The sequence below is a fragment of the Acinonyx jubatus genome, chromosome D1, assembly GCF_027475565.1.
Source record: "Acinonyx jubatus isolate Ajub_Pintada_27869175 chromosome D1, VMU_Ajub_asm_v1.0, whole genome shotgun sequence".
Taxonomy (NCBI): Eukaryota; Metazoa; Chordata; class Mammalia; order Carnivora; family Felidae; genus Acinonyx; species Acinonyx jubatus.
In genome coordinates, this window is record NC_069390.1 from 98413210 (window position 1) to 98438833 (window position 25624).

At 53.4% G+C, this 25624-nt stretch overlaps 1 protein-coding gene across 4 annotated transcripts; it reads left to right on the forward strand.

The window, feature by feature from the left end:
• The first annotated feature begins 30 nt into the window (after window positions 1–30).
• Window positions 31–25418, forward strand: PCSK7 (proprotein convertase subtilisin/kexin type 7). Of its 4 annotated transcripts, none has more exons than XR_008290644.1 (17): window positions 31–175; window positions 1672–1791; window positions 2254–2718; window positions 3634–3768; window positions 4370–4535; window positions 5704–5794; window positions 6727–6781; window positions 7255–7393; window positions 8258–8358; window positions 10931–11098; window positions 11875–11982; window positions 12405–12507; window positions 21652–21808; window positions 22350–22444; window positions 22656–22737; window positions 23287–23380; window positions 23605–23643. XR_008290644.1 is itself a non-coding variant. In XM_053204063.1 (17 exons), the coding sequence occupies exons 3-17, from the start codon at window positions 2266–2268 to the stop codon at window positions 24374–24376; spliced, it is 2367 nt and encodes a 788-aa protein (XP_053060038.1). In that variant the 5' UTR covers window positions 31–175; window positions 1672–1791; window positions 2254–2265; the 3' UTR covers window positions 24377–25418. The 4 variants fall into 4 exon arrangements, 2 of the variants coding, with proteins under 2 accessions (XP_053060038.1, XP_026892413.1); XR_008290645.1 differs by lacking the exon at window positions 23605–23643 and adding an exon at window positions 22852–22951 and having other exon boundaries at window positions 23287–23368; XM_053204063.1 differs by lacking the exon at window positions 22656–22737 and adding an exon at window positions 23993–25418 and having other exon boundaries at window positions 23605–23722.
• Window positions 25419–25624: the final 206 nt, after the last annotated feature.

A 25624-nucleotide genomic window follows, 5' to 3' on the forward strand; every position in this document is an offset into this window, starting at 1 on the left:
CGGAGCGGCCGGCCCCCTAGCGCCGTTTGCTCCGGGCCGCTCGGCCGGGCCGGGGCCTCGCCGCTGATTGGCTGTACCGCCGGGCGGAAGTGATGCTACTGTCACTGGCTCCCCGGGCTCCCGGGAAGCCGCGAGTTTCCGCAGGCGGGCGGCGGCAGCAGCTGCGGCCGAGCCGGTGAGTTGGGCACTCGGTGGGGGCGGGGCCTGGCAAGTCCGGGCGGCCCAGAGCTGGGGGGGCGCCGCCCGCGTCCGAGGACGAGGGGGCTGCACCGAGGGCGTCCTCAGTCCCTGCTTGGGGCAGCGCCGGGAGACGGGGCGGTAGGGTCCCGATTCCAGGGTAGTACGGGTCCCTCTGAGGAGGGGGACACATTGCACGGGGCAGAGGGAAGTCAGTGAAACTGACCGTAGACGCAGCCTGATTTCTAGGAAGCGGGTGTAGAGGCACGAGGAGGAGGACAGCCTCTTGGGACAGACTCTTTCCTGGACTCTGGGCTGCCCGTGTTCTTTCTTTTCACCCTTGGCACCCAAGAGCTGTAAAGATGCACAAAGCAGTTGGGTGAGGTTGTGCTCTGCTTTCAGGGGGGTATTTAAGGTTCCTTTCCCAGAAACCTGGGGTGGAAGTAGGAGATGGTACTGCTCTGCCAGAAAGAAGGAGGAAGTGGTGGCCAGGTTTCTCTTCTCTTCCGGAAATCAATGGGATCTAGGAGACTGAAGGGGCCTACCTAAGTGGGGCATAATCTGGCTATCTGGCAAGACTTTGTTTTACTTAGTCATGTGTGGGAAAGGCATCTGATTATGTTGGGACAGTGGAGGCTGCCGCAGGGCTAGGAGGAATGAAATGTGGAATGCAGGTTTTTGGAGGGAAAAGTTAGGTGGCGTTAAGTTCCCTTCTTCCTTTCCAAAGAGACTTCAGTAAAATACCTATTTTCCTGTAATGTTTTGAGTTGGATCCATTTGGGTATGTGTGTGGGTACTAAGCCCTGCCTCGGGGTGACACGACTACAGAGCAGATGATTCTGAAGGAGCCCAGTCACCCGTGGGCATGCACATGTTCTGCTGCCCACCCACCTGTGCCTGTCCCCACAGTTGCCCACCAGTTCTAAATTCGGCCCTTCTGAAATCAAACCATGGGTGCCAGCCCCGGGTCTGGTGTTCAGCCCTCACTTCCAAGCCAACCTGCCGAGCTAGTCCGTAAGGGTATAGCCCCTTAGTGCTACTTTCCAATCATTTCTTCCTTCCCGGTTGCCCACTTGCTTTTTTCGCTCACACTGTCCGGTTTTCCCCATTTCCACTGCTTCCTGCCTACTCTTACTTCCCCTGGCCTCTGTCACAGATACAGAAATCAGGAAGTTAGCCACCACCTAGACTACTAGGAAGTAGTACTCCGTGCTTCTCGATGAGGGTGTTTTGGCAATAGTTCAAGCCCTCTTCTAGGCCTCTGGGTCCAAAGAAAAGAGGGTGGCATGATGGTTAGGACAAGAAGTAGGGTTTCTGGGTTCTGTACTGACTTGGCCAGTTCTTTGCCAGTCTGCAGCCAACTTGAGATCCCTGAAAATGATACTCGATCATTGGCCAGTTCCCTTGGTCACAGGTCCTGGAGTTCATGGCTAGCCTCTGCTTGCTCCCCTGGGTTTGGGAGGACACCGTTTCTTCTTTTCTTGGGGCCCACAGGTCTGCAGTCTGTGCTCAGAGCCAGCACCACTCAGTGAAAGTGATGCCTTTTCTCCATTTGCACAAAATGAGTGTGAGGTGGTCAGCCAGACCAGGAGCTCACCCTCACATAGAGTCCAGGTAGGATTGGGGCACCATTGTGGGGAGTCGGCCGTGAGGACAACCGGATGAGATGTCAGCTGGGGGAAGATTTATGTCCCCTCTAAAGGGAGGAAGGTCTCTTCTAAGAGCAGTCATGATCCTGCCAGTAACCTATGGGAGCGATATGACTTCTAAGCCCTTTTCACAGCAACAGGGGCAAAGAGCAGTGCGTTGCCCGTTAGCAATTGGACATTCGATTTGATTATCTGGTGAGATGGCGATTGGCCCATCATGCCGTGGAGGTATCCCCTGGGGTTGGCACTGGCCCACACCCCCCCTGAGGGCTTATCCCTGTTGCTCAGGAATAAGTGTGACTAAAACAAGAGGATCAAGTATTTAAAAAAGGAGTGGATTGGGGATTTCTAGGTGTAATACATTGATGGCTTGGCCTGCCTGCAGATTCCTGCAGGTGTCTCTGATGTCCTTTCTGTTTGTTCGCAGCCTTCTGCTCTGATGCCGAAGGGGAGGCAGAAAGTGCCACACTTGGATGCCCCCCCGGGCCTGCCCACCTGCCTCTGGCTGGAGTTAGCCGGGCTCTTCTTCCTGGTTCCCTGGGTCATGGGCCTGGCAGGGGCCGATGGGCCTAGAGCCCAGGGTCTGGGGGGGCTAAGCTGGGCCGTGCATCTGGACAGCCTGGGAGGGGAGGAAGAGACCCTGGAGCAGCAGGCAGACGCCTTGGCCCAGGCGGCGGGACTGCTGAATGCTGGGCGCGTCGGGGAGCTCCGCGGCTACTACCTCTTCGTCCAGCCGGCTGGGCAGCAGCAGGCGGAAGCCGCCCGGCAGCAGGCGGAAACCGTGTTATCCGGGCACGAAGCTGTGCGCTGGCACTCGGAGCAGAGGCTGCTCAAGCGGGCCAAGCGCAGTGTCCACTTCAATGACCCCAAGTACCCACAGCAGTGGCACCTGGTGAGTCCAGCCCTGCCGTTTTCGGCTTTCCGGTGGATATGTTCTGGGTGTTCCGTTCGTTAGTGGGCTTTTGACTGTGTTACTCTTCGGTTGCCCCCCCATCCTTTGCCTGAGGAGACACAGCTGTGGGCTTCGCCTTCCCTGCACTCACTTCTGGGGAGCCAGTGGGCTGCAGAGGTGAGGGTGTGGGTTCTGGGACCAGGCTGCCTGGAGTCTAATCCAGCTCCGCCACTCACCGACACACCCCTTTGAGCAAGCTGCTTAAACCGCTCTCTGCCTCAGTTTCCCCCTCTGTAAAGTGGAGACTGTAACAGTACCTACCTTGTGGAGTTATGGTTAGGATAAGTGAATTAATATATGTGTGTCAGACACATGACAAGTACTTCGTAGCATGTTATGTAATGTTAATAAAATGGTATATATTTGTATATATATTTTTTAAGTTTAATTATTTAGAGAGAGTGTGAGCGGGGGAGGGACAGACAGAGAGAGGGAGAGAGAGAATCCCAAGCGCTGTCAGCGCAGAGCCCGACATGGGGCCCAAACTCGCGGACAGTGAGATCGTGACCTGAGCCGGCATCGAGAGTCGGACGCCGAAGCGACTGAGTCGTGCAGGCGCCCAGGAAAATACATATTATATGGCATAATAATTGTATCGTCCAACCCTTAACCTTGCCACATTTCACTTCTACCACCCGTGAATGACGCCAGGCTTTCCCAGGGAGCTAGGCTGTGGCAAAGCCCTCACTTGTCCATCTATCCTCACTAGACCTATCGATCTACAACCTCTGTCTGGCTCTTTGAGGGTGGCCAAGCCTGAAAAGGGGCTGCTAGCCTGCTTGTCTGTGAGCTATGCTGTGTGTCACTGGCCTCCCAAGGCTCTGAGAATAGCTACTGACCCTGTGTCTCCTACAGAATAACCGGCGGAGCCCCGGCAGGGACATCAACGTGACAGGTGTGTGGGAACGCAATGTAACCGGGCGAGGGGTCACTGTGGTGGTCGTGGATGACGGAGTGGAGCACACCATCCAGGACATCGCACCCAACTATGTGAGTGGCCCTGGGACAACCCCTCCGACCCCCGTGTCTTACCTCCTTCTTGATGTTGCCTTCGTCTGGTTCCCTTTCTTCCAGGTCACTGGGCCACACAAAAGGGCCCGGGAGATGGGACGGCTGAGCTTCCCCTTGCCCCCAGCCGGCATTCCAGTCTGGCAATTAAGACACGGGGACAGGACTCTGGGTGGCACTTCCTGGTTCCGCTTGCTGCTCCCTGCCCTGGGGCGTAAGGAGCGGTCCCTGTTGGCAACTTCCCTCTCCACACGAGTTCTGAGCACCTTCCTCTCTAGCCTGGTCTTCAGGTAGCCCTAGATCTCTTTTACCTGGGTTTCCCAAGCCGTGGAGCAGTCTCCCAGACCCACTTCCACCACGGATGAGAAGGAAGTTCCCTGAGTCCTGTGGCACTTTCAGTCTTGCCCCGCGTGTCCTATCTCATGCCTATAGCCTGGGTGGTTTGCAGAGAGAGACAGACAGGCTTGTTGTGCTGGCCCGGAGCCCCAAAGTCCCAGTTTCCCCAGGTCTCCTCTCTCCTTGAGTTCCAGGGCCTGACCCCTGAAAGCCTGTGAATGACCATGTCGCCCCTGCCATGTTTCAGAGCCCCGAGGGCAGCTACGATCTCAACTCCAACGACCCTGACCCTATGCCCCACCCAGACGTGGAGAACGGCAATCACCACGGCACGAGGTGTGCGGGCGAGATCGCCGCAGTGCCCAACAACAGCTTCTGTGCCGTGGGAGTGGCGTATGGGAGCCGCATAGCAGGTACCTGCCACTCCAGCCTCAGGGGCCTCTCCCGCGGGACTGTCTTCATCCCCTGCCCGCCCCTCCCCCAGGTTCTGAACCACGTTGGTCCCGCTGTTGACACACATAGCATAGGGCAAAGGGAAGCTTATGATATGTGTCTGTGGGACACATGAGTTCATTGGGTTCTGTCAGTGCCGTGGTGTCTCAGACATGCGGTTAGCCACAAACCCTATCATCTACAACAGATAAAAGTGAGAGTGGTCTCAATGTGGGATGGAGACTTCGAGCCCCAGCCACTCTATGGCCTGCCCCCTTTTTCTGTTTGTGGTTATGTCCCATCAAATGACCCGACTCACTGTAATGGTAACTCCTTTTCCTTATCTGGGTTATAACTCTATCTTCATAATTTCCCAAGTACGCTTTTACCTGCCCTTCCTCCTTGACCCTTACTGTCTGTGGAGGCTCCTCTGCTATCGTCCAGCTCTCCAACTGTCATCCCTTCTGATGGTCGCTGTCTGCTCTCCCTCCTTTCAAGAGAGCGGAGCAGCACTGGCCCCTACTGGGGATCGTTCTAAGGCTCCTCCTCTCAGCCTTTGTCCATCAGAGCAGAACGCAAAGGGTGTACACGGGGGAGCCCTCCCCATGACTCCTCCTCGTAAATGCTTGGAAACTACACACTGAATAGAGTGACTGTTTTCCTCTTACACGCCAGCAGAGGTCAGCAACTCTCTCCCTAAATGAGGCGACAGAGCGAGCCAGAAACTTCAGGGACCAAGTCCCTTCTGAAAGCTCCATTTTCCTTACATGGTCGCCGGGATGTGACCCGCCCCATTTGAGAGGGTGAAATTAGGCATCCACGGAGTAGTAATGGTAATGAGTACCTTTTCTTGAACACCTTCTATGTGTCAAGCATCGCACTGCTGTTTTACATGATTAAGAACGCAAGTAAAGGAACTTAGCTACCTACATTCTGGCCCAGGCTCTTCCTGCCAGACCCCATGATCCTTAACATCTAAGATGTAGCATTATGTTAAAAACCACCATGGTCCATATACATGGTATAAAAATTCAGAGATACAGGAGCGCTCAGAGGGAAAAGTAAGTCTCCACGTGTGGCTCCCACCATGCTGCTCCCCGTCTAGGGGGCCAACAAGACTGAGGAGCTGATGTGGCCTTCGCTGCCTAGGTATCCGGGTGCTGGATGGACCCCTCACAGACAGCATGGAGGCTGTGGCGTTCAACAAACACTATCAGATCAATGACATCTACAGCTGCAGGTAAGCCAGGAACACGGTGAGGGCGCAAGGCTTCAGCACCTGGCACGGATCCTCCAACAAAAGAACAGCAAAATGGGCTAGCTCGGCCAGGTCGCAGCCAGGGGCCTCTTACTGGGTTCGACCCAGAAGTCCATCACTCAGATTTCTCCAGATCCCTGGCCACTGGGTCCCTCCTCAGTCCTAAGCCCCGTGTCTCCCCAGGAATCCGGTTGCCATATGAGGAGTGCTGCAGTCTGGCCCATGTTCATTATGTTTAATAAGCTCATGAGGCCTCCTCTCCAACCACAGCCGAGCCAAATGCCCGGCACCAGCCCCGCTGCCCTACGCACGTAAATGCACGTCCAGCTTCAGGTTATGGTTATGGTTACGGAGGGGGCAGGGGCTGAGTTCCCGCCTAAGGGGGAACTGAAGTTGGGCTGCCCTCATGGCAATGACAGCACCTGTTCCCCCTCCCAGTACCTCCCTTAAATGTATGACATCATCCTCAGCGTACATTTCTCTTAGAGAAGGAATCGAGAACTCCTCAGACCCAAGAACCCACACAGATTGAGTACTTCCTTTGTGGGTGCTCTCCCGTCAAGCCTGGTATTAGAGCTCTACGTCAGGAGATGGGTGGCCCCCGTCCCCCACTACTAATATGTGTTGTGTCCTGCTCCTGAGGACCTGAGAAAGGATTTTCAGGGGCAGGTTAAAGCAGTCCTAAACTGAGAAAGTTTCCAAGGGAAAAAAGAGACTTATTGCATACTTCTGTTTTCCACCTTGGAGTGAGGGCTGAATCCTTGAACCCTGTGTCCTGTGATCATGGCAGTCCTGGCCTGGAGCACTTGGGAGGAGATGAAGAGGCCAGGCCGGGGGGTGGGTGGGGTCATTTAAGACCTGGGTGGGCAGCCGTGGTGTGGCTCTGGCTCTCCCCTCTGGGTATTTCTCAACAGCTGGGGACCAGATGATGATGGGAAGACAGTGGATGGCCCCCATCAGCTTGGAAAGGTAAGTGAAGTGCATGAAGATAGACCTAGGACACCCTCTCTACTCAGGTCCTAGAACTACTACGGGTCGCCCCCTTTCCCACCCCACCCCCGTGTGTGGTGCCAGACTCACATCACCCAGCCCTCCCACCTCCTTTTGGGAGAACACTCCTAACCTGGAGGTGGGGGTGCTTGGGGGACCCTGGTTCTTAGAGAAGTGGAACAGTGCTTTGAGTTGTTTCCCTGTGATTTGGGGCTCAGCGCCCCACTTCCGGCCCCGCCCTATCTGACAAACAGTGTATATCCTTCAGACCGTTGTTCAGCTAACGTCTTCCTCCCCTTCTCGTAACCCTCTTTAAATCTCCTTCTCCCATGCCCCAGTGCCTTTGGGCTTTTTTCGCATTTCTTTCTAGGAGGGGAGGAAGCAATTGGTATGGAGGGTAGAGGTCTTCCTAGGAGTTCCTCAGCTGATCCCAGCATGGTTTTACTCCTCAGGCTGCCTTGCAACATGGGGTGATTGCTGGCCGCCGGGGCTTTGGGAGCATCTTTGTGGTAGCCAGCGGGAACGGTGGCCAGCACAACGACAACTGCAACTATGATGGCTATGCCAACTCTATCTACACCGTCACCATAGGTAGCGGCCTGGTGGTTATGCGTGCATGTGTGTGAGTGCGTGTGTGTGTGTGTGTCGCTCGGTGGGGAGGGGACTCCATTTCAGTGTGTGTGGGACACCGTGGTGAGGAGATTGTGCATTTTGGCGTGTGTATCAGTCAGTGGTGAGGGAATTGTGTATTTTTTGGGGCGTGTGCCTCAGTGGTGAGGGGGTTGTGTGTTTTGGAATGTGCGTATCCCTCAGTGGTGAGCGGGTTGTGTGTTTTGGGGCGCCCTGGCTTCTGTGTGTCTGTCTAACTGTCCAAGTACAATCTTCTCTTCAGGCTCACATAGTTAGGAGGGACTATCCCTATTCTCACAGGACCTCAGGACGTCCTTAGTAGACACCATACTCCGGGAAGCTTTCAGCCCATCATCTGGTTAGGCCTCTGCTCCAGCCTCTCTTCCCATGAGCCACTTGCCTCCTGCTTGAAGCCTTCCCTGACCCCCTCTAGTCTGGATTAAATGCCTCGTACCTGTGCTTCCCACCATAGCATCTGCTGTCCCGTTGTATTTATTTACTTACCTGACTTCTTCCCTGACTTCAGGCTCCTTGAGATCAAGACTGTGACTTTTCCCTTGTGGCCCCAGTGCCCCTCACAGCATGTGACCTGCAGTAGATAATTAATAAGCATTGAGGAAAATGAGTGTGTGAACGGATGAGTCCGTATAGAGGTGGCACTCCCCCCGTTTTACCCCGGAACCTATGGAAAGACGCTTGAGGTTGCCTCTTCAGGTGACGAGCGTGGGCACTCTGAGGCACTTGGGCCACTGAGATCATTTCTGAAACTCAGGACAGCCTCCCAGATGATAACTCAGCTCCCGCTCCCCCTCCTCTCTTCCCCAGGTGCCGTGGACGAGGAGGGCCGGATGCCTTTCTACGCGGAAGAGTGTGCCTCCATGCTGGCGGTCACCTTCAGTGGTGGGGACAAGATGCTCCGGAGCATCGTGAGTGCCTCCTGGGCCCGCGCTCCCCACCCCCGTCCCACGACACTTCCCTCGGGCAGCACAGCCAGGTCTCCTCGTGTCCCTGCTTCCCTGCCCTGTCCCTTACGTTCCTCCTCTTAGCAGATACAGATCTCAGAGGGCATGCCACTGTCGGAAAAATCAGAGCCGAAGACTCTAAACAGATCTGTAAATGGCCTTTATCTTTAAAAGTTTAACTTACAAATATATGTTTTGTCATAGGAACGACTAAGCATCACACTGATTAAAGAACTCATGTGCAGTGTCTTCCTTTGGTAGAATTTGGGCTTTGGCTAATTTCTCTGGGCTTAGGAAAAAACCCTTCGTTCCATTACTCTTCAGCCCTTATGTAAATACTGTGAGTTCTGGTCACATTCCTCATCAGGAGTAAAGCTAGCAGTTGTCTTGATGGGACGGGCAGGAAAACGAGTCCGGGAAATGTCTCAGTCAGCCCAAGAAACAGTTCTTTCCTTAGAGCTAGAATTGGAGCTGTATCACACAAGAGATTGGAGCCGGGCAGTGGAGCTTCTCAGGCTATGGGAAGCTTTTAAAGAATTCAGAGTCTGATGCCTGCTTCCCACTGGCTTAGCTCCATCCCAGCAGGTTGGAGTCAGGTCTCTGGATTGTGACCCTACAGCTCTCTGCCTGTCCCCGCTGCCCAGAATAGAGCAGTATGGGGATGGGGAAGAGCTGGGCTGGAGCCCGGGGGTATCACATTTCTCCAGCGGCCCAGGTACGGAGGTCTCTCTGGGGCCACTGGGAATTGGGCTGCTTTGTCTTCCTGCTGGGTCAGGTTCGTTTTCCAAAACTGAAATTTTGTTTTGCCAGTAAGTGACTTCTGGTCAACACATGGTTCCAAGGCCCTGTGCCAGGGGACCTCAGCTTCCCACCCCCGCCCAGGGAGGAAGGTGGAGGGAATGGGTTGAAATGAAAACCTAAGAGATCCTTTGCCCAGCAGGCAGGGGTCTGGGTTCAGAGGGCACTCCAGCCAGGCCAGGCTGGGAGAGGAGGAAGAGGAAGAGGGAACCCTGGTGGAACTCTGGGGAACCCGCTCCCAAGGAGGCGTCACCAGCATGGGTGCCATTCTTGCTTTGCTGCTCTGGCCGTTCCCTAACTTAGCTCCACTTCTTACCCCCACCCCCACCTTCCATCCGAACTGTGATTTGTCCAGAGGTGAAGAGAGAGTTTGCTTATCCAAGTTCCCAGCTTTTGGATGTCCTTCCTTGGAAACCCCGCGTTGCCAGTTTCTGTTCAGTGACCAGCTCAGAGGAGCGGTCTTCCTGAGGACAGAGCACGGGGCATGCACTGCCCACCCTATGGCTGGCCGGGGTGCGTCCCTGGACTTTCCTATGGCTTCCCAGGGCTCCCGCCAACCTAGGCCTGTTCACAGCCCTCCCAGCTACAACGAGACTGTCCCGGTGACGCCTTTTCCTTAACAGGGAAAAAAAATCAGTCTGCTCCCTGGCACAGACCAGCCTTCCCCATCTCATTGAGACCGCAGCTTGGAGGGTTTTTTCCTTTTTCTCCTGGGAGCGCGCAGTGTCTGAGTGAAAATCACATCTCTTGGCAGCTGCTGTAGCAGCTGGGAGGGAAGCAGTGAGTACAATGGAGAAAGGGTAGCTCTTGGCAGAAGTTACCTCCCTGGTGTCTGACCCAGAGAGAAGCCTGGAAGAAAAAAAACTCTCAAGTCTTAACATCAGCACCATGTGCCACATCCAAAGTGCCACATAGTGGAGCAGGTTTAGGCAAACCCGTTGTGGTTCCAGGGTTGATAGGAGCATGAAAAGAACTGGATGCCATCTCTCCCCGCCAGGCAACTCTCCTTCCCGTCCCCCACTGTCACCTCCCCCTGAGAACCACAGGTAGAGTGGGGGGGGGGGGGGGGACTCATGGGAACCATACTGAGGCACCAGGCCCAGAGCAGCAGGGCGGGCAGGCAGTGTAGACACTAAGCCCTTGCTGAGCTCACAGGGTGGGCGAGGGCACAGTTCCCTCTCCCTGGGAACACATTCCCTTTGTTCGCACTGATGTCACTCCAGCCCCTATCGCCGGGCTGCCAAGTTGGATTTCCTTGAATGGTGCCGTCACTGCTGTCCCAGCTCCAGCTGGGGCCCAGGAGCCTGCCCGCCCCCCCCCCCATCCCCCCGGGCCACTTCCTCTGTCTAGCTTGGTTGAGGGGGTTGGAGGGCCAGGCTGGGGAATTCGGGACACAGTTATTAGAGGAGCAGGAATCAGGAAACCGTCCTCTGCACATAAGGCCTCTCCCACACCTCCGTCTCCTCTCTGCCCACAGCCGGACCCTCCCGAGTAGCCCTGTAAACTGCCTTCTTTGCTCAGCTCTCCAGAGCTTGTCCCGCGGGGCCTAGGGTGATGAGGGATTTTCCTTTATCCTGACCCGCTAGTGGGCCTCCCTCTGGTCAAAGACTCAGCTCTCACAAAGCCAGGGCCGACCTGAGAGCCTTCCTCCGAGGCCCTGTCCCCTACCCCTCTCTCCACAGCACCTATGAACTCCGTGTCTAACCCAGTCCCCCCCACCCCCCAATCCACTTCCCAGGTGACCACTGACTGGGACCTTCAGAAGGGCACAGGCTGCACCGAGGGCCACACAGGGACCTCGGCCGCAGCCCCTCTGGCAGCAGGCATGATAGCCCTGATGCTACAGGTGCGGCCCTGTCTCACCTGGCGTGACGTCCAGCACATCGTTGTCTTCACAGCCACCCAGGTGAGACCCTAGCAGCCGGAGCCATGGCCCGGCCCAGCCTTCCCCAGGGTTCTGCTTCCAAGGGCTTGCAGGGATCAGGAGCCTTCAGACTCTAAATGTCCCACAAGTGAGGTGCCCGGTGCTTTTCAGAGTTGCCTGTGTCTAGAACAGGCGTGGGGACCCCATCAAGATCGTAGGCCTCAACTCATCCGTACCTATTCTGCCTGTGCTGTTTCACCTGCACAGGAGCACTCTGGCTGTGCTCCCTTATTCCAGGGCCGGTGACTCCTGGCTCCCTCTAGAAGCAAGCTATGGAGGTGGTGACATCATGGGGCTCTGACCTTTTGTCCCAGCCTTCCTTGGGGAATCCATTCCTAGTAGCCCTGGTGGGAGAGTCTAGACCGGGTCAGCCAGCAGGGCGAGCAAGGAAACCAGAATTAGGTTGTTGACATTATAGTTGACCCTTGAACAGCATGGGTCTGAATGTGTGGATCCACAGTAAATGTATTTTCTCCTCCCTGTGGTTTTCTTGATAACATTTTCTCTTCTCCGGCTGACTTTACTGTACGAATACAATACATAATACATATATGAAATGTGCTAACCAACTGTTGGTGTTGTTGGTAAAGCATCCAGTCAATAGTAGGCTCTTAGGACTTAAGTTTTAGGGAGTCAAAAGTTATACGTGGATTTTCGACTTTGGGGGGCAGGGGGCAGTACCCCAACCCTTGAATTGCCCAAGGGTCAGCTGCACTTTGGAAGTCCCAGAGACTAACCAGGATCTCTGTTTCTCTCAGTATGAGGATCGCCGTGCAGATTGGGTCACCAACGAGGCAGGCTTCAGCCACAGCCACCAGCATGGATTCGGCCTGCTCAATGCTTGGAGACTCGTTAATGCCGCCAAGGTGAACGGGTGTTGGCAGGGCAGGGACCCCTGCATGGAGCGACCGAGGGAGGGGGCTAAACGCCTAAAACATTGCCTGGCGCATCGTGGGTACTCAGTGTTCTTTGTTTCATCTATCCTAGATGACCCATTTTTCAAATGAAGAGGCAGGCTCAACATTGTCATTGAGGCTTCCAAACTATTGGTAGAGAGTATAGCTGGGGGCTCTCAGGGTGCTGTGGTTCTCATCTTCCACTCTGGACACAGCCATGGCCTCTGGTTCCATAGGGAGCACTCCCAGGGGTCAGCAGGAGCCTTGGGAGTGAAAGAAGGTGATGAGGAGAGGGAAAATAAGAGCGGGGCCCTAAGGATCAAGTTGATGTGTGTGTGCGTGCGTGTGTGGTCGGTCTTGTTCATTCACCACCACCCCCTTTCCTTTAATAGATCTGGACCTCGGTCCCTTACTTAGCTTCCTATGTCAGCCCAGTGTTAAAAGAGAACAAGGCTATCCCGCTGGCCCCCCACACACTGGAGGTCCTATGGAATGGTAAGTAGTCAGCAGAAAGGGGGTTAATCTGGGGATTGAGGTTTGGGGCGGGGTAACGGGGGAAGTCAAACTCCTCATCCCTGCCCGATTCTAGCCCCTTCCTTTAGGAGCTGAGCTGCAGCCAGACCTGTGGCGTTTTCTTTGACCATTTTAGGACATGTTGCTGCTTCTGACTTGGCTGGCCCCCTGGCTGCTTAAATAAGACCTTTCTCCTGAGTTACTAGTAGTGGAGAAGAACTGCCGAGCAACCGGTCAGAATAGCTGGGGGAGGGGCGCCACTGGGACTCGGGCGACGAGGCAGGAGTTGAAAGATGCTCCTTTGACTTGCATGCCAGGAACTTGCCAGGCAGTTCTCTTCAGCCCAGTGGCCTTTGGATGAAGTAGATGAGTTTCTTCCTTTGATTATCCAGCTTGTCTAATACACAGATAGTTGGATGGGGTGTGTCGGGAGTGGGATGGGAGGACGCAGATGTCACCCTGGGGTGCAGCCGCCCGTCCCTCACACCTGGGGTCGGTGGGATTTTCTGAGGGTCTGCAAATCGGAGATGTGGTTTGTGAGGAGCACCGAGGTTGACCCCCTGCGCAGAGACGAGGGAAGCCGGATGGGGGTGCTTGTGCATCTGCGGGGAAGATTGCCCTGAGGCCCCATGTGAGCACTGGCGGGGCTGGGGGGCGGTCCCTTGAAGAATTTTGACAGGCAGGGTTATTTGCTGTTTTTGTGTGAAGACTGAAGCATGCCATGCTCTGTGTGCAAATTAGAACTCCGTCCTCACTTCTTCCGGTTTGATCCTAGAAAGTGATCAGACCAGAGTAATAGCAAGAGGAAGAGTAGCCAAAGAAGGGACAGGCAGGGGCGGCCTCTTGGGGCGGAGGTTTCCCTGACAGGGGTTCCGCCGTCTCTCTCCCTAACCACGTCCAGCACTCGCCCAGCTTCCCTCTACGTGGAAGAAGATCCACGGGCCCCGTTCACTGTGTTTTCCGTAAAAGGAATGCTATCTTGGAAAGGGCATCAGCCAAGGCAGAGAAGTGCAGGAACATTCCTGGGAATGAAGGGCCCCGGGCTCTGCCCTCATGAGTCTTGGAGATAGTGTGCCTTTTGTACCTCCCCCCACGGCTCCCTCTCCCAAGCCCCCGTCCTTTAAGTGACAAAGTAACCCATAACCGCACCTGTCCCATAGAAGTTGACTTAGAAGAGGGTTGGGGCCTTTCCAGTCTCGTCATCCTCTGCTTCCTCCTGTCTGACCGGGGGACATCGCCCCAGCCTGTGTGGCAAACCTCCCTACGTACAGAGGTACCTGGCCACCGCTTGTCTGTCACTGGGCAACACAAAAAGAAGGACAACTTGTCCTGGGCTGGGGACAGTGGGACTCGAATGGTGGGAAGAGGATGAAGCAAAGGGAGGCACAGACCCAGAGTTTTGCTAGTGTTGAGGGCAGCAGGCAGGACTGCTGTGAACTTCTGCAGTCAGAAAAGGTGTCTTCCCCTCTGTTGTGACTCCATTTGCCCCCCGAGCAGACAGGACAGAAAGTGCAAGCTTGTGGGGATGCTTGGAGGTTGAAGGGACTCTAATTAACAAAAGATCAGGGCAACTCAGTCCTAGACAGTCTAGAGACCTGCTCCCATAGCCAACCTGTAGTCTTTTCCCCCCAAGACCTGGGATAGTCGGTGTCTGAGGGCTCAAAATGGACCTTTTATAAGGTGGAGGGAGCTGAACATTGCTGAGATGGGAGAAGAGGCAAAATACCACGAAGACTCTAGAACCTTCCACAATGATAGAAATGTTCTCTATCTGCGCTGCTCAATTCAGTGGCCACTGGCCATTTGAGGCTATTCAACACTTAAATGTGGCTTGTGTGAGGAGCTGAGTTTTAATTTTATTATATTTAAATTTAATCACAAGTGGCTAGTGGCTGTCATATTGGGCAGCACGAGAGCGAGACAGAGGTTATGGACGAAAAGGGATTGGAGGCCCTTCGTTCCTTTACATCTGACTCTGGGTCTGAAATCTCCACCAGAGGGTGGGAGGGACAGTGGCGTTTGGGAGGAGTGTCTAAAACACAAGAGACTCTGTATTTACAGAAATTTCCTGAAACCCCTTGCGCTTATCTTACCCTATTTACAGTCTGAGTATAACGGGCTCACCTCTGCCTACAGGATGAGTCCTGTTCCTTCCCTTCTCCACACCTTACCTGTCCGACCCAGTCTTTCCCTCTCCACCAACTCTTCCTTTTGCCTTCAAGTGTCCTCCGTTCACCTATTAGGAAACAAAACAAAGTCCCTGCTGTCCTTTAACCTGTAACCCTTTCAAGTGAATTAACTAAAGCCATGGCTCACTTTTATCACCTGCGCTCTCTACCACTGAAGACTCGGTTCCTTGCTCACAGCGCCCCTTTCCCGGCCAGGCCCAGGGGGCTGGTTCCGACTGCATCCTTCTCGAGCGGCCTGCTGCCCTGACCCTACGAATGGGGCCCTGGCAGCAGCCTCCCTCCTGTCCAGCTTCCGGGACCTCCTCTGCTCCAGAGCCCTCTTCCAGCTTCTCTGCCCGAGGTCCTCGTGTCCTTTGTTCGCTCTGTCACTACTCCCAGGCCATGAGTGCCTCTTTAGACTCATCCCACAGTTCTCTCTCCTCCCTCTGGTTTCTCGAACTGTGCGGCAGTTTTCGTGACTTTGACTACCAGCTCTCCACAAACGATTCCTGGATCGAAATCTTTTATTGTGATCCCTTACCAGGGGGAGGACAGAGATCGTCATGGCTTCCGCAAGATTGTGAACAAAGAAAGCCCTCTGGCCACAGGGAGAGGCATGAAAAAGACCCCAACTTACCAAAGGCCAAACAATAATAATAATATGATCATCATCAACTATGACTTGAATGCTTTTTATGTGCCAAGCACTATTCTAAGTATCCACTCATTTAAGGTATTAGCTGCCTTAATTCTAGTGTCCACACACGCACGGCCACCTATGTCTCTAACACACCAGTAAGAAAGGCAGGTAGCATGCCACCGTGTATACATCTGAATGCAGACGGGCCCTCATGGGGCTCTTTCTGGATTCCATTCTGTTCCATGATGTTCTCGAACGTGTCATTTACTCTCTGTAAGCCCTTTCTCTGCCGTGTTAATGCTCTCCTCCAACTATGCTGCCAGTGTTTCCCTTCATCTTCCTATCCCAGGTCACATGTGCTGTTGGGTATTTGCCAGCACGCTGCATTTCACATACAGAAAATTTAACATTTCATTGTCACCCTCAAAAGCCAGCTTGCTTTCCAGGTTTCCTCTGTTTCTGTCAGAGCCATTGCCGTTCCCTAGGCTCCCACACATGAAGCTGTGGCATGGTCAGCCCCGCTGTACCCCTTGCTTCTGCCCCGGTCTTCCCCTGTCCATTCCACTGCAGTGTACTGTTTCGCTTATTTCTGTGACATGTCTCTTAATCGATTCACTCTTTCATTCTGCGAACGCGAGACCCACCTCATTCCAGGCACTGTATTAAGTTCTGAGGATTCAGAGTTAGACAGGATTCCTGCCCTCTGGAGCTCACAGTCTGGTAGGGGGAAGGTGCCCCGTCTGCAGTGGAGATGACACAGGTGTCCAGGGAAGACAGGAGGGCTCTCAGAGAAGCCAGGACTGGCCTTTCAGCAGGTAGCTGGCCAGGAGAAGAGGGGAGGAGAAGGACATCCGGGCAGCCGGGGCAACAGGTGCAGAGGCAACAGAGCTTCAGGGGGCCACGAGTCATGTGTGGCTGGAGCAGGGGTCTGGGGGCAGGACCAGCTAGAACTCCATGTGCCACGGTAAGGAGTTTGGACTTGACCTTGAAATCTGTGTGAGGAGCCTTCAAGATAAGCTCTCACCAACTGATGGTAGGGAAGGGTGAAGGAGAGCAGTCTCTTTAAAAAAATTTTTTTTAATGTTTATTTTTGAGAAAGAGAGAGAGAGAGAGAGAGAGCAAGCAGGGGTGGGGGTGGGGGGGCAGAGATAGAGGGAGACACAGAATCTGAAACAGGCTCCAGGCTCCAACCTGTCAGCACAGAACCCAATGCGGGGCTTGAACCCATGAGCGGTGAGATCATGACCTGAGATGAGGTTGGATGCTTAACCGGCTAAGGCACCCAGGCGCCCCGCAGTCTCTTATCTTTTAGAGATACATACGCAGTCTCTCCTGATGAAATTCCTTGGTGCCTAGGGATGCCATCAAAAGACTCTGGGAAGAGGAAGAAGTGAGGATCATTGGTGAAACAAGATTGGCCATATATTGATAATTATGGGAGTTAGGTGTTGAGGACATCTGTTCTATTTTTTTAGGTATGCTTGGAATTTTCCATAAAGTGTATGTGTGTGTGTGTATATATGTATATATACACACACACACATATGTATATAAATGTACATATAAATGTTTATATGTACATTTATACACTTATATAAATCAGTATTGCATATTTATTAATATATAAAAAGATTTCTTAGTTATTTAGCTTGAGCAACATCTAGATAGTGATGCCATCAAATGAGATTAAGAACCCAGGTGGGAAAACAGATCTGGGCAAGGGCTACAGAGTATGAAGATTGAGGCTGAGAATTTGACTCTGCTGTGTTTCAGGCTTTTGGGCAACATCTAGAGGTTATATCCAGAAAGCGGTTGAAGAAGTAAGTTCAAAGGTCTAGACTGATGGCAATGGTTTGGGAGTCAGCAGCGTAGGAATGGAAGAAAAGGTCTGGGGAAGAATGCATCACCGGGGTTGGCGGGCAGACAAAGGATAAAAGAGGACCCGGGACATTAAAGGAGTGAACAGAGGAAATATGCCTCTGAAGAAAAATGAGGAGAGAGGAGATGGGCTTGAGGGGTAGGAGGAAATCCAGAGGACAGCATCACGAGATTTCATGGCAGTTTCAGTGAGAGGGCAAGTACACAAGGGCAGAAGGGCGTCCCTGGGTTTGCCACCCAGGCCATTGGTGACCTTGAGTATTGTTTCAGTGTAGTCACAGGGGCAAAGCTGGATTGTGCTTTGCTAAGTAATTAATCAGGACAGGAGAAGACTTCTGGTTAAAGATGGCAAGTTGAACATGTTCTTTTATTTCTGCTTTTCTTCCCAAACCTCACCAAAATGAGAATAAAGGAGTAAAAATGGCATAAGCCTAAAGACAAAGAGAATGGGAGAGACCAGCAAATGAGAGATCTCATCACAGTTTTGGAAGCTGGAAAATGAATGGAGAAGTGAGCAGGGCTGAGAAAATTGCGTAGCAAATACCTACAAGGGTGATACTAAGAAACAAGCCCCTTCGTGCCACAGAATCCCAAAAGGCTCAGGACTCAGAGGCCCCAGGTGCTCCGGGAGATGCACGGAGACGCGCAGACATGAGGTATGAGGCCAAAAATAGGGATCAGTGGAAAGGTAGACTCCTGGGCACCTTCTCCCGTTCTTGGCAGCCAGGTGATTCCCCTTCCTTATCCTGGCAGGAGTTGGGAGGTTTGTTCTCCAGAGACAGAGAGTGTACTGGGAGAGATCCCAAGGCCCTGGAGCCAGGTGACTGGAAGGCTTCTCCCTGGAACAATGGAAGGACCCCTCATCAAAAGACTCGGAGATACTCATGTGGAGGGCTCCTCCACGAACTGGTCAGGTCCCAGGCCATCTAATTTTAGGGAAGCCTGCCGTACAAAGCTCCACTCATGCGTAGAGCTTCCAACCGGCTTTTGAAGCTAATAAGGATCACTGGCCATTTGAAAAAGGAAACCTCCAAATCCTGAGGACAGTTATTTTCAAGGCCGAAAGTCAGCCTAATTATCATGCGGGAGGGTGGGATACGGATACTTTCAGGCACGCAAGTCTTATTCATGCTTTCATGCGTCAGAAACTGCTGGACGATACAGTGCCTCCACAAGGAAGGCAACACCAAGAGAGAAAAGGGTGGGGAAGAGGGAAAGGGAGTACAGACAGACAGGAAACAGAAACCCCAAGGGAGAAGGAAAGGAAGGTCCCAACCCAACGGCAGTGCAGCAGATAGGAGCGGGAGACAAGAAGGCAGAGGGTGAGTCTCCCAGGGACAGTGGCACTGAGGGAGCTTCAAATCTATTCATTTGAAGAAACAGTATTCAAGAGAGCTCGTGTGGTTCTTCTGTGCAGCTGGGGAAGAGTCAGTGATGGGGACATGAATTTAAGTAAAGCAAAAGGAGGGCGATTATTAACTCCAGAGGGGAAGTCAGCAAGTTGTTCAGAAAATGAAATATGATCATTATGTACCACTTGGCTAAATTCCATTTAGAGAAGATGGAGGGGAGGGCAAGGCAGGGAGAAGATGTGGGCGTGGTATTAAATCTTTATCTGCTGTAATCAAAAGTTGATAAATAATGCCAAAAATTGATGAACCATGAAATAGTCATACGTAGTTATTATTTGGAAACATGAAGGTAGATCCCAGAAGAAAACAATCAAAAGCAAGAAAAAGTGTTTGCTCCTGGGGAGTGGCTCACGAAGGTGGTGAGGGATGGGGTGGGAAATTGTTCTTTTACGTACTGAGCCCTTCTGGGCCAATTTGCTTTTAAAACCACTTATGCTATCTTGACAGGAAAAAATGTTAAGAATGAATGAGGGGGTAAGAAGTAGAGAGAGCGAATGTAGACATCTTTTCCAAGAAGTTCAACCGTAAAGACAAATAATATCCGCTACTTACGTGGTCCTAATACTTGGTGCTTGTTCTAAGTACTGTATGTATATGAACTAATATAATCCTCCTAGCAACCCTATGAAGCAGGTACTGTTACTATCCACCTTTTACACATAAGGAAACAAATTTGATTCTCCCAACTAGGACAGGGCTGAGCTGGGATTTGCACCCAGGCTGGATGGCTCCAGAGCCCCTGTTCTTTTTTTTTTTTTTTTTAATTTTTTTTTCAATGTTTATTTATTTTTGAGAGACAGAGGGAGACACAGAATCCAAAGCAGCCTCCAGGCTTTGAGCTGTCAGCACAGAGCCCGACGCGGGGCTCGAACCCACAGACCGTGAGATCATGACCTAGGCGGAAGTCGGACACCCAACCGACTGGGCCACCCGGATGCCCCAACAGAGCCCCTGTTCTTAACACTGGTGGGTAGAAGGAAGCGAAGAGTTGAGAAAGGGTTTATTTGTTTTTGTTTTTCATCTGCAGTAGGAAAGACATAAGCAAGAAGATGGATAAGGGGGCTGGTCCCTCGTTGAACCCTTGCCAGCCAGTAGCTGTGAAGGGAAAAGAAAGCAGAGGGGTTTGAGAGCGTAAACAAGAGAGTGTTGGGGAGCTGAGCTGTGGGATCTGAGCCATTAGGAAAGGGCAGCTGGATGGATCACAAGGAAACGAAGGAAGGGGTCAGGAAAGGAGTGAGGGAAGTGGAGGGACAGGATGGCTTCGTTTCCAGAAGAGGGAGGACATTGGCTTTGAAGACTTGCCAGATGGACTTGAAGACCACGTGCACGTGCACACGCGTGCCCAAAGGGAGCTCGAGATGGGAATTCACCCACGTGTTACTAACGCTTGCCGGGGCCTCTTTCTTTTCAGTTTTGTTCAACTACATTTCTGATATGTCTTTGATTAATCTGATGAAACCCGCCATGAGAGTTTCAGGAGCCAGGCCGTCCCAGATAATGAGCAGGCCCAGGGTGTGGTCATGGAAGTGGGATGGGAAAGGATGTTTGGAGCTAAGGAGAGAAAGCAGGTGAAGTCACGACGGGGCGGGGCGGGGGGGGGGGGGGGTGGCAGTCCTGGGAGCCCTGGTGGATGAGGGTCCAGCGCCTCCCAGAACGCAGTGGGAGGGGGCCGCGCAGGCGGCCAGTGGGCACAGGTCCCGGGAGGACAGGAAGCGGTGCCACAGACTCCAGCCTTTCCTTTCCTCCTTGTCCTTCAATCCTCGCCGTCCACACTCTCAGTGTGAAGTGCAAGTGCTGGGCTCTGCCTTGCCTGTTGGAATGAATAAGTGAAGGAAGAAGTGCTTTAGAGAGATTTTTTTTCTCGTTGCCACCTGATTTTTTAACATTCCCCAACTGAATCTTCTACTTCAGTCATTTGTGATTCTCTTAAACTTTGTTTCGAAATAACTGTAGATTCACTGCGTCGCGAAGACATATTCAGGGGGATTTCACACACCTTCTTCCCCGTGTTAATATCTGAAATAATCACAGTATAGTATCAAAACCGAGACAATGGCATTGCTACAGTCTCTAAAGCATATTCAGATTTCGCCAGTCAGATGTGCACTCGTGTGTGTGTGTGTGTGTGTGTGTGTGTGTGTGTGTGTCTCAGGGTAGGGAGGAGGCTCTGCGTTTGTACCACATATGTGGCCTTGTGTGTCCACCACCACAATCAAGATCCAGAACCCGACATCCTCGCAGGACTTTCTCATCACCCCTTTGTGGTTGTCCCCTCAGCCCCATTGTGAGCGCCCAGCAGCCACTAATCTGGCGTCTGTCTCCACACTTAACGTGATTCATGAATATCACACAAAGCAAATCATGCACCATGCATTCTTTTAATAGTGAATTTTTTTCATTCAGCATAATTTCATCGAAGTGTACTTATTTCAGTAGTTGTTTTTAGAGATTTGTATCGCCTTCGGTAAGAGACCTGCCCACCTCCACCTCTACCTCTGTGCCATTTCCCCTCCTGGATGGCACGGCTACCTACCAAAACCCTCTAGCAGTCTGTATTCATCTCCTTCTTCGCCGGGTCTCCCTGCCGTGCGCCTGAACCCACCTGACTCCTCTCTGTTCTAGCATCAGTTATGTATTCCTCACACCGTATCATTCTCCACTTTCAGGTAGAAGGTAGAGGTCACGTCCAACTTCCCTTTCTATCCCCAGCGTCTAGTACGGTGCCTGAAACGTAGGAGGGACTCACGAAGTTACTTTTTGGCTGAATGAATGACGTTGCTCTGTTTGATTCTTACCCTGTGTCTTGAGTATGTTTTCACCCCAGTGAGAGTCTAACCTAGATTGTAAATCCCTTGATAGAAGCCTCCGCGTTCCGTTTACTCGTGTATGCTATAGGTCCTGGTTAGGACTGCCTTAGGTGTTTGTACGTGGCCTCGATGAGTATGTGCCTTTGTGTGTGCGGGGATGGACGGAGGGCGTAAGTGCTTATGGGGCTGGTTTCCCAGCTGCCCAGCCTGACTTCCCACAGTCAGCAGGATGGACCTGGAGATGTCGGGGCTGAGGACCCTAGAGCACGTGGCCGTGACCGTCTCCATCAGTCATCCACGACGCGGCAGCTTGGAACTCAAACTGTTTTGCCCCAGTGGCATGATGTCCCTCATCGGCGCCCCCCGCAGCATGGACTCGTACGTACACCTGTCTGTCCCTTCTGAGCTCTTTTTGCAACAAGGGTCTTTGCGGGGAAGAGATACGGGAAAAGTGGACTCTGGCACCGGCCTGAGCTATCATGGCACCGGCTGACTGTGGCAGCTGGAAGCCATTTCTGACCTGCTTTGTACAAGTCACTTACAATGTGCTAAGCGCCGCACTTGACAGATATTTTCTCTAATCCTTTGTAAGCTGCCTTTACAAATGCGGAAACAAGTCACAGAGCTAGGAAGTGCCTGAGGAAGTAACGGGAAGCCTAGATCTGTGGAGCTCCCGCAGCCTGTGGTCTTGCCACCTTTACTTTTCCCATGAGGACACATCGATGCGAGTCCTCTGTCCCATTCCCAGGGGACAGAGGCAGCACTGGAGGACCCCTCAGGGCACGCTCCCTAGTGACTGTAGCTCAGGCAACAACTGCTACATTTTCATGGCTGCTCCAGGGAGGAAATCACGTCTGTGGGCCAAGGGTCAGTTCCCTGCCCCGCGCCTACCAGGTTTTCCACTCTGTTTTTCCCCCAGAGATCCCAATGGCTTCAATGACTGGACCTTCTCCACTGTGCGATGCTGGGGGGAGAGAGCGAAGGGGACTTACAGACTTGTTATCAGGGATGTGGGTAAGCCTGCCTGCCCTTCCATCTGGTCCCTCTGGAGCTCAGAGTCCCCGCAGAAACCGTCCCACGGGGAATACGTAGGGTCGCCATTGGACCAACAGGGTAGATGCCAAGAAGTATGCCCCATCTAGAATATGGGCACCGAAATCTAAACTTGTTCGTTGGTACTCCCTCTCATATTCCTTGGAGAAGTGACTGATCCATTTTTCCTCAGGATAGCAACAAAAATTCCTTGTTGAAACCACATTTCAAGTCCTTTCACATATAACCGTCCTTCGGCCAGCCCTGGTAGGCAGGTAAGGGCAGGACTAACTTTCACCGTTTTTTGGTTTTGTTTTTTGTTGTTTTGGTTTTTTGGTTTTTTCTTTTTTTTCTTTTTCTTTTTTTTTTTTTTTTTTTGAAAAACCGAGGTACACCCAGAGGTCTGATGTGGCCGGTGCAAGGTCATACAGTATTCCAGCGAGGAGACTGGAAACTGAGCCCAGCTCTCCCGGCTTCCAGTCAAGCTAGGTATTCCCTAGACCAGTGGTTTTCAAACTTTCCTTTAATTTAGTAGAAGGACATTTTATTTCCTCCCCCAAGCAAAATCCCAGCTGAAACCTGAAAATATGAAAGAGCTAAAGGCCGAGCCTCCTTGCTTCGGAGTCCCACCTCCCAGCCTCCCCGTGTCCATCCCTGAGGGCACCCGTGAGGCGCATCTGCAGAAGCCCCCCAGCCAGTGGGACACGCACAGCCTCAGCTGACCGTGGGGTCAAGCCCCCAGGTTGGGGGGGGCGGGCAGGGCCTCTTCTGCTCACACGGCCAGCACAGGGGCAGGGCTCACGGTGCTTCTCTTGCCCCTCTAGGAGACGAGACGCCCCAGGCCGGCACCCTCCAACAGTGGCAGTTGACCCTGTATGGCTCTGTGTGGAGTCCAGTAGACATCAGGGACAGACAGCGGTAGGTGCCAGACTCATGTGCCAGAGGGACCGCAACTCGGGGGGCTGGGAGAGGCCACTGAGGGCCCCCTCCTCCCTGGGAACCCACACTACACCACCACCACCCCCCTCCCCTGCTGCCCTGGGACTTCCCTCTCCTCGGCGGTAAGGTGGGAGGACGGGTGAGGGCAGGAGGCAGAGGAACCAAGTTCCAGAGCGGGTTCTCATCCCTTGTCTTCTCCACAGACTGTTAGAAAGTGCCATGAGTGGAAAATACCTGCATGATGGCTTCACTCTGCCCTGTCCTCCTGGGCTGAAAATCCCTGAGGAAGATGGTTACACCATCACCCCTAACACCCTCAAGGTACGAGGGCCGAGCCTCCAGCTCCAGGTGGGCAGGAGGGGGCTGGGGGGGGGCGGTCGGTCCTTGCTGGGGTGCTCCAAGTGACCTGAGAAGTGAGGGGTGGGGAAGACCTGGGTCCCCACTCTACTAGCCAGCTCGAAGAGGGCACTGCTCAGTGGGGTCAAGTGCTTTGAGGTGGGGCAGCGGTCCCTGGGAGGTGAGAGACTTTCTGAGCTCATCGTTCTGGGCTGAGGAAAGCCACAGGGCTTTGGGAAACCATCCGTAACTCAGGTGCTTGACCTTTCCCAGACTCTGGTGCTGGTAGGCAGTTTTACCATCTTCTGGACCGTTTACTACATGCTGGAAATATACCTGAGCCAGAGGAATGTGGCCTCCCACCGCATTTGTAGGAGCGGACCCTGCCACTGGCCCCAGCGAAGCCAAAAAGCCAGGGAGGAGGGGACAGAACTGGAATCAGTGCCACTCTGCAACAGCAAAGATCCAGATGGAGTGGAGACAGAAAGTGAGCGCCCTGCCACCACCTCTGGTCCCCTTGTCCCGGACCTGTTGGATCAAGGGGACTGGGGCCTGTCCCAGGACAGGAGGGCCCTGGACCACCCTCATCATCAGCTACCCCCAGACCTGTTGCAGGGGAAAGAGGAGCAGATTTGCTGACCCAGGGCCCAGCAGACTCAACATGGGCCAGGCTCTTCCTTCCCCGAGCCAGGGAAGCTGGGAAAGCTGCTCCGAAGTCCCAGGAACTCTGGGGAGAAGGCGGCCCTGATGCTAACATGGGGAATCCACAGGCCTCAAGAGCTCCCTGTGACTACATTCAGGGAGGGCAAGGGACTTCTCAAGGTGCAGTGACAGAGGAATGGTGCCAGAGGACATTGTGGCCATAGCCTCCAGATCTTCCTCCTCCTGAAAGCTTTTGGTGAGAAGGTCTTGGACAAAGGCTCGGCCCCTCCCGTTTGTCAGGCCTGCTTCCTCATTTCTCCTGGGCAGGCCGGTGATGTGGGTCACAGGGACCCTCACCCATGTGGTGGGGCGGTGCCCACCAGGCCAGAAGAGCCTCTCAGTGGAAACATCACTGGGGTCACTTAGGAAGAGGGCTCAGGGTGAAGGCTGGGAAGAGCCCCTGCATATCTGCCTGTCCTTTTGATGACCCAGGACCTAGAAACCACAGTCCCCTCCTCTCCCTCCCTCACCTTCCTGCCTACGCCTGGAACTTAGGACATACAGGTATGGCAGTCAGCCCTCAGCCCAGCCACACTCGCCCTGAAAGCAGCTGCCTCCATTAGCCCTGATCAGAAGCCAACCTTGAACATACCCCTGACTCCTTCACCACCGCCCCCCACCCTCCGTCCTGAGGGATCGGTACGATGCTCCTGGCACGGCTCCCCAGGGCCCGCGCTGCCTCACTACGGTAGTCTGCAGCAGGACTATGACGGGGCTCGGCCACTGCCACTCCAGCCCTGCGACCGCCCTGTCTTCCTCTGCAAAGTGCTCAGGGAAATGGCCTTACCCGCTGGAGGCCCGCCGTCTGCCTGACAGGCTGTGAGTCCTCCCACCATTACTGGCCTCCTCCCCTCTTCTGAGCTAGTTTGGTTGATCTAAATTTTTTTTAACGCTTAAGATTTGGGTTTGTCTTTTCACAGCAACATTTGGTTGAATGTTTTTCTGCACAGCTTTTCCAAAATAAAAACCTTCCACGCAACTCTGCCCTCCCCAGCTCCTTTCATCTGCCTCCCAGAGCTAATGCAAGTTGCCAGGTTGCTCTCCTTGGCCTTTGGTCCCCGGTCCCCGAGATCCACTCTCCTCCTCCGCGTGGCCCTCTGAAGGAAACTGGCCCCCCTTGAGGTCCTAGAATTTGAGAGGTCCTTCGGAGCTGGCCTTCAGGAACCCACATAAATGTTGCCTGCC

Coding starts and splice junctions, on each gene's coding strand:
- PCSK7 (XM_053204063.1), top strand. CDS start 2,266: ATGCCGAAGGGGAGGCAGAAAGTGCCACACTTGGATGCCCCCCCGGGC. Junction 11,983..12,404: donor GACTCGTTAATGCCGCCAAG/GTGAACGGGTGT, acceptor TTCCTTTAATAG/ATCTGGACCTCGGTCCCTTA. Junction 21,809..22,349: donor GCCCCCCGCAGCATGGACTC/GTACGTACACCT, acceptor TTTTTCCCCCAG/AGATCCCAATGGCTTCAATG.